Source organism: Neofelis nebulosa, chromosome 4 (genome assembly GCF_028018385.1).
Source record: "Neofelis nebulosa isolate mNeoNeb1 chromosome 4, mNeoNeb1.pri, whole genome shotgun sequence".
NCBI lineage: Eukaryota > Metazoa > Chordata > Mammalia > Carnivora > Felidae > Neofelis > Neofelis nebulosa.
Window position 1 is genome coordinate 69,679,445 of NC_080785.1, and position 15,809 is coordinate 69,695,253.

At 50.2% G+C, this 15,809-nt stretch overlaps 1 protein-coding gene and 1 long non-coding RNA gene across 2 annotated transcripts in view; both read left to right on the plus strand.

Annotated features, from left to right (window-relative positions):
* The first annotated feature begins 1,804 nt into the window (after window positions 1-1,804).
* On the plus strand, window positions 1,805-6,353 carry DLX5 (distal-less homeobox 5). The gene is made up of 3 exons (XM_058725009.1): window positions 1,805-2,465; window positions 4,394-4,578; window positions 5,673-6,353. Exons 1-3 carry the CDS (start codon window positions 2,111-2,113, stop codon window positions 6,000-6,002), a joined length of 870 nt encoding a protein of 289 aa, XP_058580992.1. The 5' UTR covers window positions 1,805-2,110; the 3' UTR covers window positions 6,003-6,353.
* An 8,529-nt stretch (window positions 6,354-14,882) lies between these two features.
* LOC131509368 (uncharacterized) overlaps window positions 14,883-15,809 on the plus strand; it is a 44,454-nt gene continuing 43,527 nt past the window's right edge. The window contains exon 1 of the long non-coding RNA XR_009260454.1: window positions 14,883-15,320. This is a non-coding gene — a long non-coding RNA (uncharacterized LOC131509368). The remainder of the gene's footprint in view (window positions 15,321-15,809) is intronic.

Consider the following 15,809-nt stretch of genomic DNA (forward strand, 5'->3'; position numbering starts at 1 on the left):
GCCAAAATCGACAGCGTGAGGCAAGGGGTAAACAGCCAAAGCTCTGTTTCCTGGTGGACTATCTCAGAGAAGTTCAGGGCTCCACAGGCCTAAAGCAGGAGGCTTGGGCCAGGGTGGGGAGGGGGGTGCAGGGAGAGGGGGAATGCTGTGGGGACCCTGTGACACACACCTCCCCTTCCCTGTGCATTCCTGTCCTAAAACTGTCCTCAAAGGGTAGTGCGGCAATAGCTGTGGTTTTACCACACCCAGACTGCAGAAGTGAGGAGTTAGTGCACGTGTGGTCACTCCAGTTCGCGGTTCCGCAGCTAGGCTGACATCCTGCTCTGAGTTCCAGAACCCTAGCTCTCCCTGCCAACCTATTTTGGGTCAGAGTAGCTCTATGACTAAGGTAAGGCTAAACTAGCACTAAACACAACTAACGTGGACACTTTCTTTGGTTGAGAGTGGGTGGGTGAGGGAATGAGAGGCCCCACCAGCCCAGGTTCTAGGTTCTGGGTCTTAGGTTCTCAGACTCCCTGGAGATAGATGCTGGGAGGGCCCAAATTAGGATCCAGCTCCTGCAGTTGCCTATTTTAGGGGAGTGGATATGGGGGTGCGGTAGTTTGACTTATGTTAAATTTCTAAGCTCCCAGCTGCATCACCACTACAGCAGTAGTGACTGTCATGAAAAGCAAACTCTGCACCTCCAGTACCAAGTGTTTGATTATGGAGCCTTTATTCCCTTTGCATTATCAGTTGAGGCATGTCTGCCACGCGAAATGAAGGGAAGGAGAATACAGAAAGCGGGACTTGGGAATTAGAAAGGCAAGCCCTTTGCTGCCACGTCCATGGAGCTTGGAGGGGGAGATTCATGGACTTCACACAACCTCACCCCAAACAGCTTTTGTCCCTACTTCCTAGTCTTCCTAGGGTTTCCCCATTCGGTACTGGAGTAATGATAGATCGTAAGTGAACCATTCACTTCTGCAGGAGTATTTGGCCACTGAACACAGTTATAGACCCTCTATTCCAATGGTGTCCGCGTAGACAAGAATATTAAACAAAATGTGCGGCTGCCTGCTCTTCTTGGGGACCAGCAATTTTGGCATCATTAAGTTATTTGTGCTTGTGACAATGATATTTTTAAGTGACTGTAGAGATTTAGGGTTGCAGGAACTCTCTCTGCCATTAACAGCTCAATGGACAGCGTGCATTCTTGAGCATCCTTATCCAGCCCTTGTCTGAGAAGTAAGTACTCATCTTGTGCAAAAGAAGTGCTTGCTGCAAATTTGTGTCATTCCCCAAATCACAAATTTTCAACACCCGTAAGTTGCAACTTGGTTCTCAGCACCCCACCAAAAATATTGCTCTCTATTCCTTCCCACCTCCGGTCCCACATCCCTGCTCCCTCCCCCCATACCCTGCTTTGATTCCTCATTTCAACATCAGCCTTCAGTTCCACACAAGCCCCAGTTGCAAGCCACAGGAGTGGGGAGGTAGGGAACAAGGAAAGACCATCGCCGACCTCATCCCCCAAACATGTGCACTTTCCGAGGCTGCTGATTGGAACACATTGTCTCCAGACATTACTGAGCTGGGTGTTGGGGCTCCTGCGTTGTCTTTGGTATTCACTGAAAACAGATTGTCTGAGACACCCTCCCCCAACAAGCAACAACAACACACACGCGTGCGCCCCCCCCCCCCGCGCGCGCGCGCGCGCACACACACACACACACACACACACACACTCCTCCCCACCCCCTCCATTTTTTTCTCCCTCTTTTTTAAGCAATGCTTTGTTGTGCTAAAACTAGTTGGACGAGTTAGGGTGTTGCTGCTGCTCCCGAGGCCCTGGCCAATGGAACCCGATCCACCCCGCTGTGCGTAAGCGCGCAATTAAGGATTTAACCAAGGCTGTGCTGCGCCTCAGCCATCAGTCAGCCAGCCGGAGACAGAGCCTCCACGACTCCCAGCCTCCTCCTCGCCGCCGCCTCCTCCTTTTCTCCTCCTCCTCCTCTTCCTCCTCCTCCCTCGCTCCCACAGCCATGTCTGCTTAGACCAGAGCAGCCCCACAGCCAACTCGGGCAGCAGCCGCCGCCACAGCAGCAAGGACAGCCGCCGCCTGTGAGCGATGACAGGAGTGTTTGACAGAAGGGTCCCCAGCATCCGATCCGGCGACTTCCAAGCTCCGTTCCAGACGTCCGCAGCCATGCACCATCCGTCTCAGGAATCGCCAACTTTGCCCGAGTCGTCGGCCACCGATTCCGACTACTACAGTCCCACGGGGGGAGCCCCACACGGCTACTGCTCTCCTACCTCGGCTTCCTACGGCAAAGCGCTCAACCCCTACCAGTACCAGTACCATGGCGTGAACGGCTCCGCCGGCAGCTACCCCGCCAAAGCTTACGCCGACTACAGCTACGCCAGCCCCTACCACCAGTACGGCGGCGCTTACAACCGCGTCCCGAGCGCCACCAGCCAGCCAGGTAGGGGGGGTGCGGGATGGGGGCAGATACAGGGGCAGCCAGAACTCCAGAGGCGCGAAGTGGGGTGGGAGATTGGGGCCCGCGACAACCACTACAGTGGGGGCGCGCCCGGCAGAAGGGAGGGGGGCCTGGACTCTGCAACCAAGAGAGATTCTCCTGGGCCAGCATTTTAGGGATTCTTAGAAGAATCCTCCTTAGTAGAATCCTCCACTCCGGCACCTGGGGGTGGGGGGCCCTCAAGTTTCTGGATTCCCAACTTGCCTGGTCTGGAAGCCAACTAGGCTGCAAAGGGGCTAGGGGTGGAGAGAAGAAAGAATCAAGCAGCCTGAGTGGCGTTTGCGTAATAAAGGGGAGGTTAGTCGTTGGAATTGTTGGTGAGCGTGCTCGGTTGGTGCGAGTGGGAGTGGAAGGCTGCCTCAAAGACTCTGTCGGGATTAGTCTGAGAGCAGCCACGAGCCAGCGTGGTGTCGGTGCCCTGGGCGCGCGGGGTGGGGGTTGAGGACTGGGGAGCTGCAGCCCGCCAGAGGAAGAACGCGCAGAGAGCCTTGTGGTTTATCCAGGGCATTTCCAAAAACAAAAAGGCATTTAAGGGTGGAGGAGGGTTGCTGAGGGGTGCGTACAATTTCTCTTCCTCTTCCCCACCTCCTCTCTTTTCGCCTTGAAACTTAGTTGGAGAGTTGAAGAGGGTTAGCTTGGGCGGTAAGAGAGGCATGAGGTCTCCTTGGAGAGGTTTTGCTGGTTGGGTTTGATCTCTTCCCACTAGCACATTAATAATCCTGCTAATATTAGAATCCCCTTCTTTGGCAGAATAGAGACCACAGCTCTCATTCTCCACCCTTTCCTCTCTCCCAGGAGCTTGCCACACACACACACACACACACACACACACACACACACACACACACACACAGGGGAAAGGTTCTCCACCCCTTGCAGAGATGGTACTTTTGATAAGGTGGTACTTTTCGGAAAGGGGACTTGTGGCCCCAGGGTATGTTTGTAAGACAGGCTTTCAGAAAGTCTTCCCGCGCCCCCCCCCCCAAATATATTCACGACTTTGAGAAATTCGTCCTGACCTGCCGCCCCTTTCCTACGAAAACACCCCAGCACCCAATCCTTTTCAATGTGTGACTCTTACTAAATTTTAAAAGAGAGCCCAGGGGGTGGTATGTCTTCGTTCCTTTCAGTGTCTCTTTATTTCGTGCATAAGTGAAAGATTTTTTTTTCTTTTGGCCAAGAACTTATTAAGTCTATTTGTAAAAGAAACCAGACACATCTGTGCCCTCGCAGATCTGCAGGGAGATTATGGGGGCTGCATAATCGGCCCTCTGTCTGCAGCGGCCTGGACCTTTTGCTGCTGAATTGAAGGAGCATAGTTTGCTTGTGGGTCTTTGAACTTTGGAGACCTCGGTTAGCGTCTTCCCTGCCCAAGCGTCTGGTCTCTGCGGGCGCCCGAACAGACGCCGACAGAAGTAGCGGGGCGGAGGAGGGGGGGGGGGGCGGGGGATGTCAAGGCCCAGGGCCTTCCCTTGAAGCCCCAGGAGGGGCTGGCCACGCTCGCCCCAAAAACGAGGGTGAGCACAGGGTGGGCGTAACAACAGGTCAGGGTGCAACAGGAACGGCTGCAAGGGCTAAATCCCAGACTCCAAGAAGGGAGCTGTGCTGTACAAAGAGCTCTGCACAAGCCCACAAGAACCTGAATGAACAGAGTAGGGAATTAATCAAACCACCTGGCTTTTCCACGGTTTCGGAGAGGGGCATATTTCTCTGGGTCTTGTTAAGCAAAGGAGGTGCCACGGGGATGGAAGACTGCGTGGTAAACAGAACAAAACAACACAAATAAACAAAACCCCTAAGGACTGTATTTGAGGGTTCTGTAAACGAAACACTGTCGACAAACTCTAACCGAGTCTGTTTTGATTATTTAGAGAAAGAAGTGGCCGAGCCCGAGGTGAGGATGGTGAATGGCAAACCAAAGAAAGTTCGTAAACCCAGGACTATTTATTCCAGCTTTCAGCTGGCCGCGTTGCAGAGAAGGTTTCAGAAGACTCAGTACCTCGCCCTGCCCGAACGCGCGGAGCTGGCCGCCTCGCTGGGACTGACGCAAACGCAGGTAAATCCGCCGGCGGCCCGGCCGGAGCCCCGCCTCGGCTGCCTGCTGGGCCGCGCGGTTCCGTCCTGACGGGCTGGAACCGACTGGATAGCACCCGCCAGAAACTCGCAGACAGAGAGACACGGCCCCCAGCCCTTACCTCCACGAGCCCGGCCGGGTGTCGCCGCCGTGCGACTGTGGGGACGGGATGGAGACGTCGCTCACCCCCCCCACCCCTCGCTTCGGGCCTCCAGGGGCGAGGGGCCGATTTCCTAGATGGGAAACAAGGGGAGGGTCATTTCTAGGACACTCTCACGGCCTTGAGAAATTGGTCCTCTTCACAGTGCAGAGCCTCTGGGGGTGAGCCGGCCCGGCGGCTTCGCGTTGGTCCCGGGCAGTGAAGGTCGCCTCCGGCAGGAAAGCTGAAAGGTCACGCCCCGCTCCTGCGGAGCTTTCGGCCATAGCAGCTAGAGGGTCTCAAAGGGGGGGGGGGGGGGGGAGGGGGCGCTGTGGTGAGCGGGATATCATCCCCTGCTTGTCCCATTCCCTTCACCCCCACTGCAACCCTGCTGGGGCCTATTAAAAAAAAAAATGAAGAATGTTCGAATCGCCGCCCAGAGCTGCAGGCGCATTCTGACCTTTGGAAGCTGAGGAGGGAGTGGAGGGAATTGGGCGGGAGATGGGGACACCGCTCCTTTCCCTCCACACTCGCGCGCACACAGCCAGCCCCAAAGCCCTCGCGCGGCTCTCGAGCCATTGTTTTGGAGACCTTCGCGGCGCAGCGTTTCGCGCGCACGGCGCAGGCCCACACGTGGGCGCACGCCGCGGGGACCTTCGCGCCCCCCCTCCCCCCGCCCGAACAAAAACTACAAACCGCGGCCTCCGAGTCACGCCCTTGCGGCGGCCGGTGAGCACCTAGCCGGTCAGGGTGTCCTCTCGGGCCCCTGATCCGGACTTGGCCTCCTGCTCGGCCCCCTGACTTTAAGCCGCGAGCCACAGGGAGACGCCAGGTCCGGGCCACTTGGAGGCCCAAGATGCCTCCAGTCGCCGCTCTGGGGAAGGCGCGGGCGGCCTCTGAGTGACCCGGTAACGTGTGCCTTTGTTCCCCCACCCAGGTGAAAATCTGGTTTCAGAACAAAAGATCCAAGATCAAGAAGATAATGAAAAACGGGGAGATGCCCCCGGAGCACAGCCCCAGCTCCAGCGACCCCATGGCGTGTAACTCGCCGCAGTCTCCGGCGGTGTGGGAGCCCCAGGGCTCGTCCCGCTCGCTCAGCCACCACCCTCATGCCCACCCTCCGACCTCCAACCAGTCCCCCGCGTCCAGCTACCTGGAGAACTCGGCTTCCTGGTACCCGAGCGCGGCCAGCTCAATCAATTCCCACCTGCCGCCTCCTGGCTCCTTACAGCACCCACTGGCGCTGGCCTCCGGGACACTCTATTAGGCGGCTTGCTCTTGCTCTCTTTTTGGGACTGCTGTGTTTTGCTGTTTTAGAGAGTCATAAAGAAAGGAATTCATTTGGGGAAGGTTGGAAAATGGAAACAAAAAGGATTCATGTGTAAAGCTTTTTTGCATGTAAGTTATTGCATTTCAAAGGATCCCCAGCCCCTCTTTTTTTTACTGACGAACTTTTTTGCGCAACTGTGGACACTATCAATGGTGCCTTGAAATCTATGACCTCAACTTTTCAAAAGACTTTTTTTCAATGTTATTTTAACCATGTAAATAAGTGTAGATAGAGGAATTAAACTGTATATTCTGGATAAATAAAATTATTTCGACCATGAAAGCAAAATGTTTCTAAAAAATACTCCTTTTGCCCTCCTTATAATCGGCTAGTGACGTTTTATGCAGGCAATTAAAGGAAGGCCAACTCTGCAGAGATCCAATATGGCAAAAAGGAAAACAGAAATTGGGGGCTGCATGGATGCAAAGCTGTACACGTGTATGTGTTGGGTGCTGTACTTTATGTGTTTATATACATATGTGGCCTGTTTATTGTCCTGCCATAAAATATATATTTAGGTGGGGTTTTGTTTTTTTTTGTTTTTGTTTTTGTTTTTTTGCCTAACCACAAAAACATTTAGATAATTTTAAGTTTTACCCCAAATTGTTTCAGGTAGAAAGTAATGCTGGAATCTAAATCCGGTCCTCCCACCCTGTGTGTGAGTCAAAAAGCAGAAATCCATCAATAATCACTCTGAATTCTAAGCTCAAAGCAATTATCATGGAGAACCCCACACCCCCCCCAAAAAAAAACAGCCTCTGTGTATTGGCAGAGCAATTAGACAAATTACAATCCCTTCTAATGGGAGCTTCCAGAGATGAGGAGGAGGAGGTAGAGGAGGAGGAGGAGAGAAGAAGAAGAAGAAGAAGAAGAAGAAGAAGAAGAAGAAGAAGAAGAAGAAGAAGAAGAAGAAGAAGAAAGGCAAGAAGAAGGAGAAGGGCAAGAAGAAGGAGGAGGAGAGAAATTATTGAACAAGAAGAAGAAATTTTCCTTCCTATTACAGTTTTTTTTTTTTATTTGAAATATTTGCAGCATGGCAAATGGTAGGGTCTTGGACGCCTTGGTGTATGATTAAAAATTTATTTCAGCTCTTTCAGAGAGGAAAGGATCACAGGGCTTGAGAACAATGATAAACCTAAATCAGTAAGGCAAGCAGGGCATGGGGGGGGGGGGGTCATTTCTTCTCCTGCCAAGAGAGGGAACTGCAGAGTGGAGGAAAGGAATGAAAGCATTTTGGCCCGGTTTTGATTTCATCTCGTGTGAGATAATATTATAAATATTTTTTTTCCTCCATCCTCTTTACCACTCTGGTTTTTTCACGAAGGAGCTCTTTCTGCTTTGCTTTTACATAAAACAGTGGCAAAGCAGGTTCCAAACGATGGGAAATTGAATCTGTTTGCAGGGATTTCTCCTTTGTGAAGCCTTCTTAGGGGCAGAGAGGAAGGACTTGTAGCAACTTTGGCCTGTGTCCCATCCTTCTCCCTGTGGCCCTGCTCAGAGACATCCACACTGTTACCAGAGATGCAGCCTGGTCTAGAGCTGTGCGCTCCGGCCTGACTTGTGGGCACCTTTTTGACTGTCGTTTAGTACGCCTGACTCTGTTTCCTCAGGATACCAAGGGAAATCCTATGTTGGGAATTACAAGATGCGTACGATATATTTTACAGCTAAGAAGTCGGCAGCAATAAATGTGACAAAAGAGTCTTCTTAAGTGGGGGGGGGGAGGGTTGGAGATTATCACATAAAAAATTACATCCTGTCATCTGAGGATTTCTGAGAAGGTTCTTCCAGGGTTGGGAAACTAGACCTGAAAAGGCACGCTACGTGCCCGGAGGGGAATTTACCTGTGTGTTCGCTTTTTCTCCTTCTCTCTCCCTCTCCTTTCCTCTCCTCCCCATCTCCTCGATTCCTTTCCTTTCTAGCCTGCCCACTTGCCACGGCTTGGGCCTCGGTGGGAATCTCAATAGTCTTCTTGCGCACCCTGCCGGGACCCCGGGGCAGCACCTTGGCCCAGGCCAGGGCTGTGGACCCCTCCTCCTCCGCCATCCCCAAGCCCGCGCGGCCGCTTTTCTTGCCGCTGCTTTTCCTCCTCTGCATTCCCCTCCAGCCCTCCTTTCTTGCAAGAAGTTCCGGGTGGCGACGCACCTGGGGGCAAGCCTAGGAAACCCCACTTTGTTTTTTGCACTGGCAGAGAAGGGGAGGATGGTGGGGAAAGGGTGGAGGGATATACTTCCTACTTTGCTTTCTTCTTTTGTAAAGATTTTGAGTTTCCTTTACACGGAAGCCGGCGCTTTATAACCCGGGAAACCGGCTTCGAGAAACCTGCGCCGCCGTCGATCCGAGAGCAGCAGAAGGACTTTCCCCTGGGCCCTCGAGTGCGTGTTTGGGGAGGCTGGAGGGGGCGCACCTACTGTCCGCCTCTAGCATTTCCCATCCACTGGCCGCCTGAGAGTGGAGGGAATGTGCGTGGAAGATGCTCCTTCCTTTTCTGCACACGGAGAGGGCTGATGTTTTTCTAGCCTTCCCTGTTATCTCCCCACCTCCATTCCTGGCTTCTAAAGGGATCCCTTCCCTACATCCCCAGTCACCTGAGATGGTCAAGCTGAGAGAATGGTTAGTTCGGATTTTTCCCGGGAAAGAAGAGAGAAGCTCTTCTTTAAGGACCACCCTTCCACCTCCAGCCTTGACGCTGCTTGCTTTTAAGGACATTAGTCTGTCGCTGCGACACCGGCAGGCATAGCGCGGACAGGCTTGGTTTCAGGATTGCTTTCCGTGTGCTAATCTCACTTCTTCCACTCGCAATAGCCTCTTCTCTCGAGCGGTTGTTGGTGTGTTGTTTTTTTTTTTTTAACTTGGTCTGGGAGCCATGGACAAAAATATTCTGGCAAACCATTCTGCAGCGGGTTTTCCCTGGCACCATGGGGATTCTCCCAGGAGAATTTAACTCCCTGCAGTCCTGCGCCCAAGGATGTAAAAATAACAGATCTTGAGCAAAGTCTAAAAATATCTGTGTGATGTTTCTCTCCCTTGCCCTTCCTCCCACCTTCCCTCTTTCTCTTTATTGTTTATTCCTGTATCTAATACAAACGTGCACTACTCCCCACCATTATTTGCAGTATGCCTGACCCACCTCTCCGGGGCTTCTGTCTGCCCCTTCTGGTCCCCACTTGCCTAGCTTTCAATCTAGTGCTCCCAAGATGTTAAGCCCACCCCCAAGATTTAATTTTCTTTTTCGTGGGCCTCTTCACCATCCCCACCATACTCCCGAGCCTCTACGCCTATTTTCGGACCTCCTTACAAAGCCCAGGAGGCCCGGGGCATGCCGGCAGGGCCAGTGCGATTCCTTGGTGCCCTCTCCGCCTCCTGGGCCCTCCTGTAAAAGATCAGATAAATTGGTCTTTGTTTGAAGCTCTTACGCGGATTTCTGCCCTTTTCCCCCCCTTTTTCCTGGCGGCCACCTCCTTGTGGAACAGGGGGCGGCTTGGGGAGCCGGGAGAAGCCGCATTCCTGTGGGTGCCAGGCGGCTCCAGTGCTGAGCCACAGGGCCTGAGACACACACACAGAGGAACCCGCAGACCTCGCTGCCCTTGATCTCTCTCTCTCTCTCTCTCTCTCTCTCTCTCTCTCTCTCTCTCTCTCTCTCTTTCTCTCTCTCTCTCTCTCTCTCTCTCTCTCTCCCCCTCCCCCTCTCCATCTCCTTCTTCCTCCCTCCTTCTTGGGGCACCCAGCCGGGAGCCTGTCGACCCACATTCAGATCCACCCAGGTCTCGGCCTCTGGCAAGAGCATGTTGACCCGCACACCAAACACACGCACACACCCCCTCCTGGGGACCATAGCCAGGCCAGGATCTCCCCGCCCATGCCAATCCTTTCTCTCCCTCCCCTCATCCCACAATCCCAGACGCGCCGGCTGGACTCCGTTGGCTCCTTTGATCCCACTGGATGCCCCACGGCTCGCGGCGTCCTGGCCGCGCAGTCCTGGGAGTCGCCCACGGCGCGCCAAGGCCTGGCGGTGCTCGCCTCCTCCCGGCGCGCCCAACAGTTTACTCCGGCCTTGATACCATTGGGTCTCCTGATCTCCCCCGCCCGAAGTGCAAGGGATGCCTCCTGGAACATTGCCCCTGACCCCCGCCCTCCATCAGTCCTTCCTTTTATTCGAGGAGAGGACCTTTAGGACTACCCAACCAGCACCCTCCCCGCCTCGTCCCCGCAACCCCTTGGATCGCGCGCCTCCCACTGGCCACTGGGATCTCGCCAACCCGGAGCTCTCTAGTCCTCTCCAGAGGCACGCCCTGAGGGCAGACGCCCTCCGGCACCTCTGGGAAGCGCGCCACGACGGCGGATCCGCCTGCGGTCACCCCTCTCCTCCAGCCTAAAGCACCCCTCTGCCACAGCGGCTGGGTGGAGGCTTCCGCCTCGGGTGAGGTTGGGGAGGGGGCGCTGCTACTCGCTCCCGCCCTCCACTCTTGTTCCGAAGTTGCCTGCGGTCCTTGCATACTGTACTTGGTTTTTTTCAGAGGCACAGCGAACTCTGGGCCTCGAAAACAGCCCAAATAGCGGTAGCACATGTGGGATTGGCTAAATATTTTTCTACGCAGCCCTGCCACCCCCCTACCCCGCCCCATCTGCGTTTTCTTTTGCATTTGACAAGCTTTAGGTTCCCCTGTGGTAAGGGGCAGAAAGTATACAGTGTATCTACTAAGGAGGGGCGGGGGTGGGGGGGGAGGCTTCCCCTTCAATCATCCAGGGTTGCCAGCTGAAATGTAATAACCTGTTTTATAGGTCGCGCTCTAACACTGAAGATAGGAACCGGGGGAATTTACATGAATCTGTCTTTAAAGGATATAAGAATTTTGTTTTGCAGCGATTAATGTTTCTGTTCTTTTGTTCGCTGGAACTTCTTATTTACCTCCGATTGGTGGGGGTCCGAAGGAGTCTCTGCCAAAAGTGCATATATTATTGAGTCTGTTCCACATCCTAAACCAAGATTTATATAAAACCGTGAAATACCACACATTACGACCTTTCCCACAGGAAGAGGGAAAAATGGTTTCATAACATCACTACACACACACACACACACACATACTCACTCTCTCTCTCTCTCTCTCTCTCTCTCTCCAAGTTTCAGTAATGATTCTATCTCCACAATTCACAGTCTAATGTATTTTTTAAAGAAGTGAGTGGGGGTGAAGGGCTATAAACAGTTCCCAAGCTATGATTTTTTTAAGTGTTTTTTTTTGTTTTGTTTTGTTTTTGTTTTTGTTTTTGTTTTTTTTTTTGCTTGCAAAGGTGAGAAGACAGAAATCTGCCACTGGAAGCTTATTGTCATCCAAGGACTGTTTTGACCACTTGCCATTTGCAAGGTGGGATATTAGGGGTAGGCAAAGAGGCAGAATATGGACTCAGCTTTCATCTATAAACAGGGGTCACTAAACAAGGAACATTTCATTTTTGCCCTTAAATTCATAGGAGCTAGGAAGTCTGCTTGCCACTGGAGGGTGGCTCTGGTTGGGCAGCTCCTAGGGCTGTGAGGTGGTAGGAGGAGGGAGAATCATCATATACTGTTATAGAGGCTGGAAGAGAGGCTCAGGAAATTCTCTGCACTCCTGGTGAGAAAACTGAGGTTTTGGAGATATAAGGGTCCTGACCAGGACATCCCCACCAAGAACCAGAACTAGACTCCAGAAGTTTCAACCAAGGAGGGCTCACCCTCCTGGAACCCAGCTAGAACCCTGGGTTCTCTTTCACTCTGGACCAGCAGAGTACCCCAGCCTCTCTCCATACTCTTTTGCTCTATGTTTCATACTCCCTCTCTTGAGTCCTTCCGTGTTTTAAGGAGACTGACCTTGCTTTTTTACAACCATGTCTGGGAGCAAGAATAGTCCTTTATCAAAAATACTGGACTTACTGGAATGCAGAAAGAAACATATCAGTGACATATAGCAATAGAAGCAGCTGGACTAGTTTATACGGGGGGAGGGGGTAATTAATAAAAGTTAATGATAGGATTAAAGCCGATAGCCAGCCTAGCCAAATAGAGGAGACAGCTTCCCAGCCAGCTTTATTTAATTAGCAGCAATTAATACGGTTTCTGCTAATATCCTTTAGGCCTCTCAGTGACTTGTTCACAGTGAAAGAGAATGGAGATGGAGCTCAGGAACACTTACAAGCACCCAGGGCATTTTGCTCTGACAACAAGAGAGATTGCAAATTCATTTAAGCAAATGTTCACAAACAAGTGACAGGCACACTCTGAGGCAGCATTAGTGGAAACAATGGTGAAACTGACAAATATTCTTTGCTTAGGAGAAGAGCACTTTTCTTTTTTAAGCAAGGAAATGCTTTAGCAGAGAGGGGGGAAAGACAGGAGGTTTAGAAAGAATGAATGAGAAAGAAAGAAAGAAAGAAAGAAAGAAAGAAAGAAAGAAAGAAAGAAAGAAAGAAAGAAAGAAAGAAAGATAATTTCAGACTCCAGCAGAAGCACATACAGCAACCCTTGCAAACACATCAGCCCTACACATATTGAAGATTTGTACACGTAATGCTTCAGACCACTGATTTGCTATTTTCTTAATTCCCGCTCTTCTTTTTCCATATGAATCAAACAGTCTTTTGTCCTTCAGGGTTTGATTTGATCGCTACTGTTCACATTTCACTCTTGTATTTTCCTCTTCCTATACCATTACTCATTGAGTGCCCTGTGAAATTACAATCGTACATTTTCAACTCAGCAACCCATTTGCAGTGCAAAAATAGGGTCTAAATAATGGCTGAATTAGCCCTACTGGACAGTTTCAGATGTAACACTCTGTAATAATTATATTGCAGGCTGGATTAGGATGCTATTATCATAATCTGGACGTTTACAATTATCTGTAATTTGCAAAGATGCGCCAGGTCTTGATTACAGCAGTTTTTTTTTTTTTTTTTTTGTATCACGCTAACCATCACTAAACAGTGACAGTAATAACAGCTAATTTTGCTGGCAATATAAGAGGTGCTGGGGTGTGCAAACAATTTCACACCTGGATGTGCTCACTCAACCAAGAATATAGAGAAAGAGCTTCTGCCCTGAGACTCAGACAAATATTCTCCTCTGCTTCTGTTCAGTATAGATTTCTAGACCCCGATCATTGCTTAAGAGATATTCACTGGTGGTAAGTTTTTATTTCTTCCATACTTCAAGGCACAGTTCATATTTCTATTCTCACACTTTCCAAGCTATATGTATTGCTGTTGTGATTTATTTTAGACTGCAACTTTGCTTTATTAGATTTTTCAATTCTGATCTTTTTCCCCCCTTTAACAGTAAAAGTGTTGTCGTTCTGGTGAGTAAAAGGATTCGGGTGAGAATGGGATCCTTAAGAACTCTTGTGCCTTTTTGTCTTTCTGTGCTGTTGATGTATTTGGTGCAGCTTGTGACTGGAGACTGAGAAAGAGACCAGGTTTCTATAAGGTGTGGAGGGAGCCGACTGGAGATTCCGAGCTAAGATCTATTTGAAAATTGTTATTCAAAGCTAGTCATACGCGAATTTAAGGTCTTTACATTTGACGATGATTTTCAGTTTTGGAGCGTCGGGAGAGCAAAGGGAGCTCGCCACAATGCTCCTTTGGTATCACAAATATGCAGACATTAGCAACGGCAGGTGTAGTCTGAATCTCTAGACTGTATAGCCCCCTCGACATTTTCCTCCACTTGGGAGAAAGTTTCCGGAATAACTGGCCTCTGAAACCCCTCAGGGCTGCTTTGCAAGGCCTTTGCCTCAAGCTGATGGGGGAAGGGGGGGAGGAGAGGGGGAGGGGCGGGATGCGGTTCTTACAGCTATTGCCTGCGGGTCCCAAACGCTGCGACCTTGGGGTTGGAGGGGCACGATTGGCTGAGACGCAGAACCGAGCTGTGGAGCTAAGGAACCAGTCCGATTTAGGAACGCACCAAGGAAGACTCTAACCAGAAGCGGTGCTGTTCTATCTATAGATGACGCTGTTTCCTGACCCAGTAGAGATTTGGAAGCAGCTACAGATGTTAAGTGCAGGAGCCTGAGACGTCTTCGGCTCCCTCACCCCTGTACAGAAAGGCCTTTCTCCGGCGGCGGGGACCTTTGGGCTAAATTGTGTCAAAAGATAATGAGATGCTTATTGGCGCCGGGGAGACATTTCCCCCTTCACCCGCACCCCCGCAGCTATTGTTCTCTCGTTCTTTTTTTACCTGGAAAATATGGTCAGAACGAGGCTCTAGAACACCAACTCCGCGGAAGTTTGAGCGTGGGGAGGCGTAGTAGGCATCGCGACAGGGCGATGCCTTTTACCCACCACGCCCCTCCCACCAATTTCTCTCTCTCTCTCTCTCTCTCTCTCATCGGTTTACTATGGGGTCAACACTTACTAAGAGCGAAAATATTAACCCTTCATGTTCAAAGGACCCAGAGGAAGCCCAGTTCCAAGGACAGTTCTTGGGAGGACCTCTTTGCAGAATTTCTTGTATAATTAAACTCATGTTAAGAGATAGAGAGGTCGTTACAGGCGCATCATGACAACACCTTCAACGTGTTAAAATGCATTTGCTAGGTTTCAGAATTCCATGCACTCACAGTGGTTTGGCATGCGTCTGGTAGATTTTTTTTTTTTTTTAAGAAAAATTAGTGTTGGTTTCGATGTAGGGTAGCTTTTTCTCTAACGTAATTTGAATAATTCAGCAAAGCCCCACTACCAGCTGTACTTCTGCAGCCTCTTCCATTCTTTTCAGCATTATAATTTTGGTTAATTTTCAATTTTAGGTCCTACGTCTCTGCAATTTGTGTATGAATAACAGAATAATTTCCCTCTTTTGTTTCGCCTTTCCTGTTCCTGAATCTAAATAAAGATGGCTTTTTAGTATTAAAAGTGGAAGAAAATTACAGGTAATTATCTTTGACGGTAAAAACGCTGTAATCAGCGGGCTACATGAAAAATTACTCTAATTATGGCTGCATTTAAGAGAATGGAAAAAAACCTTCTTGTGGATAAAAACCTTAAATTGTCCCCAATGTCTGCTTCAAATTGGATGGCACTGCAGCTGGAGGCTTTGTTCAGAATTGATCCTGGGGAGCTACGAACCCAAAGTTTCACAGTAGGAAGGGGGAAAAAAGAAAAGAAAACATTTTTCCTAATGTAACAATGCGAATGCTAGAAAATGACAAGACTGATCGGTTTTAAACCATTCTGAGACTGACTGAGCGTGGAAGTTGCTCAACAAAAAAAGGAACGGGTATATTGGTAAGTAGTCTTTGCTTTGTGTCTAATTATAGTGACTGTCCTTTTGCACGACTGTATGTCGCTGTCATTATATGGAGCACTCTGAGTATCTCTATTGACTTCTGATAAATGGCTCAGTGGTTTCAAGGTTCATAATTTGAAGGATGCCCAGGTCTGTAGCCATTAATTCTCGCAGTATGGGGCTTCCTGCTTGTATGACGAAAGGGCTTTTCATTTTCATTATTTCTGTGCTTTCCACAAGATCGGAAGGATGTATTTCATCCAGGATCATGCATTTTCCTACCTAGCTAGCTTGCAAAGGGTGTAAACATTAAGTAGTTATAATTGTGCATTTACTTTGTTTTTTTCTTGTATTCTTTCCTCTTGTTTTAAAAAAAAAATTGCTTCCAAACAAAGACAAATACAGCTGTATTATTTTGACTGAGGAAAGGAAAAGGAGAACACTCAGTTTCAGCACTAGAAACTATTGGATGTCTAGAAGTTAACCTG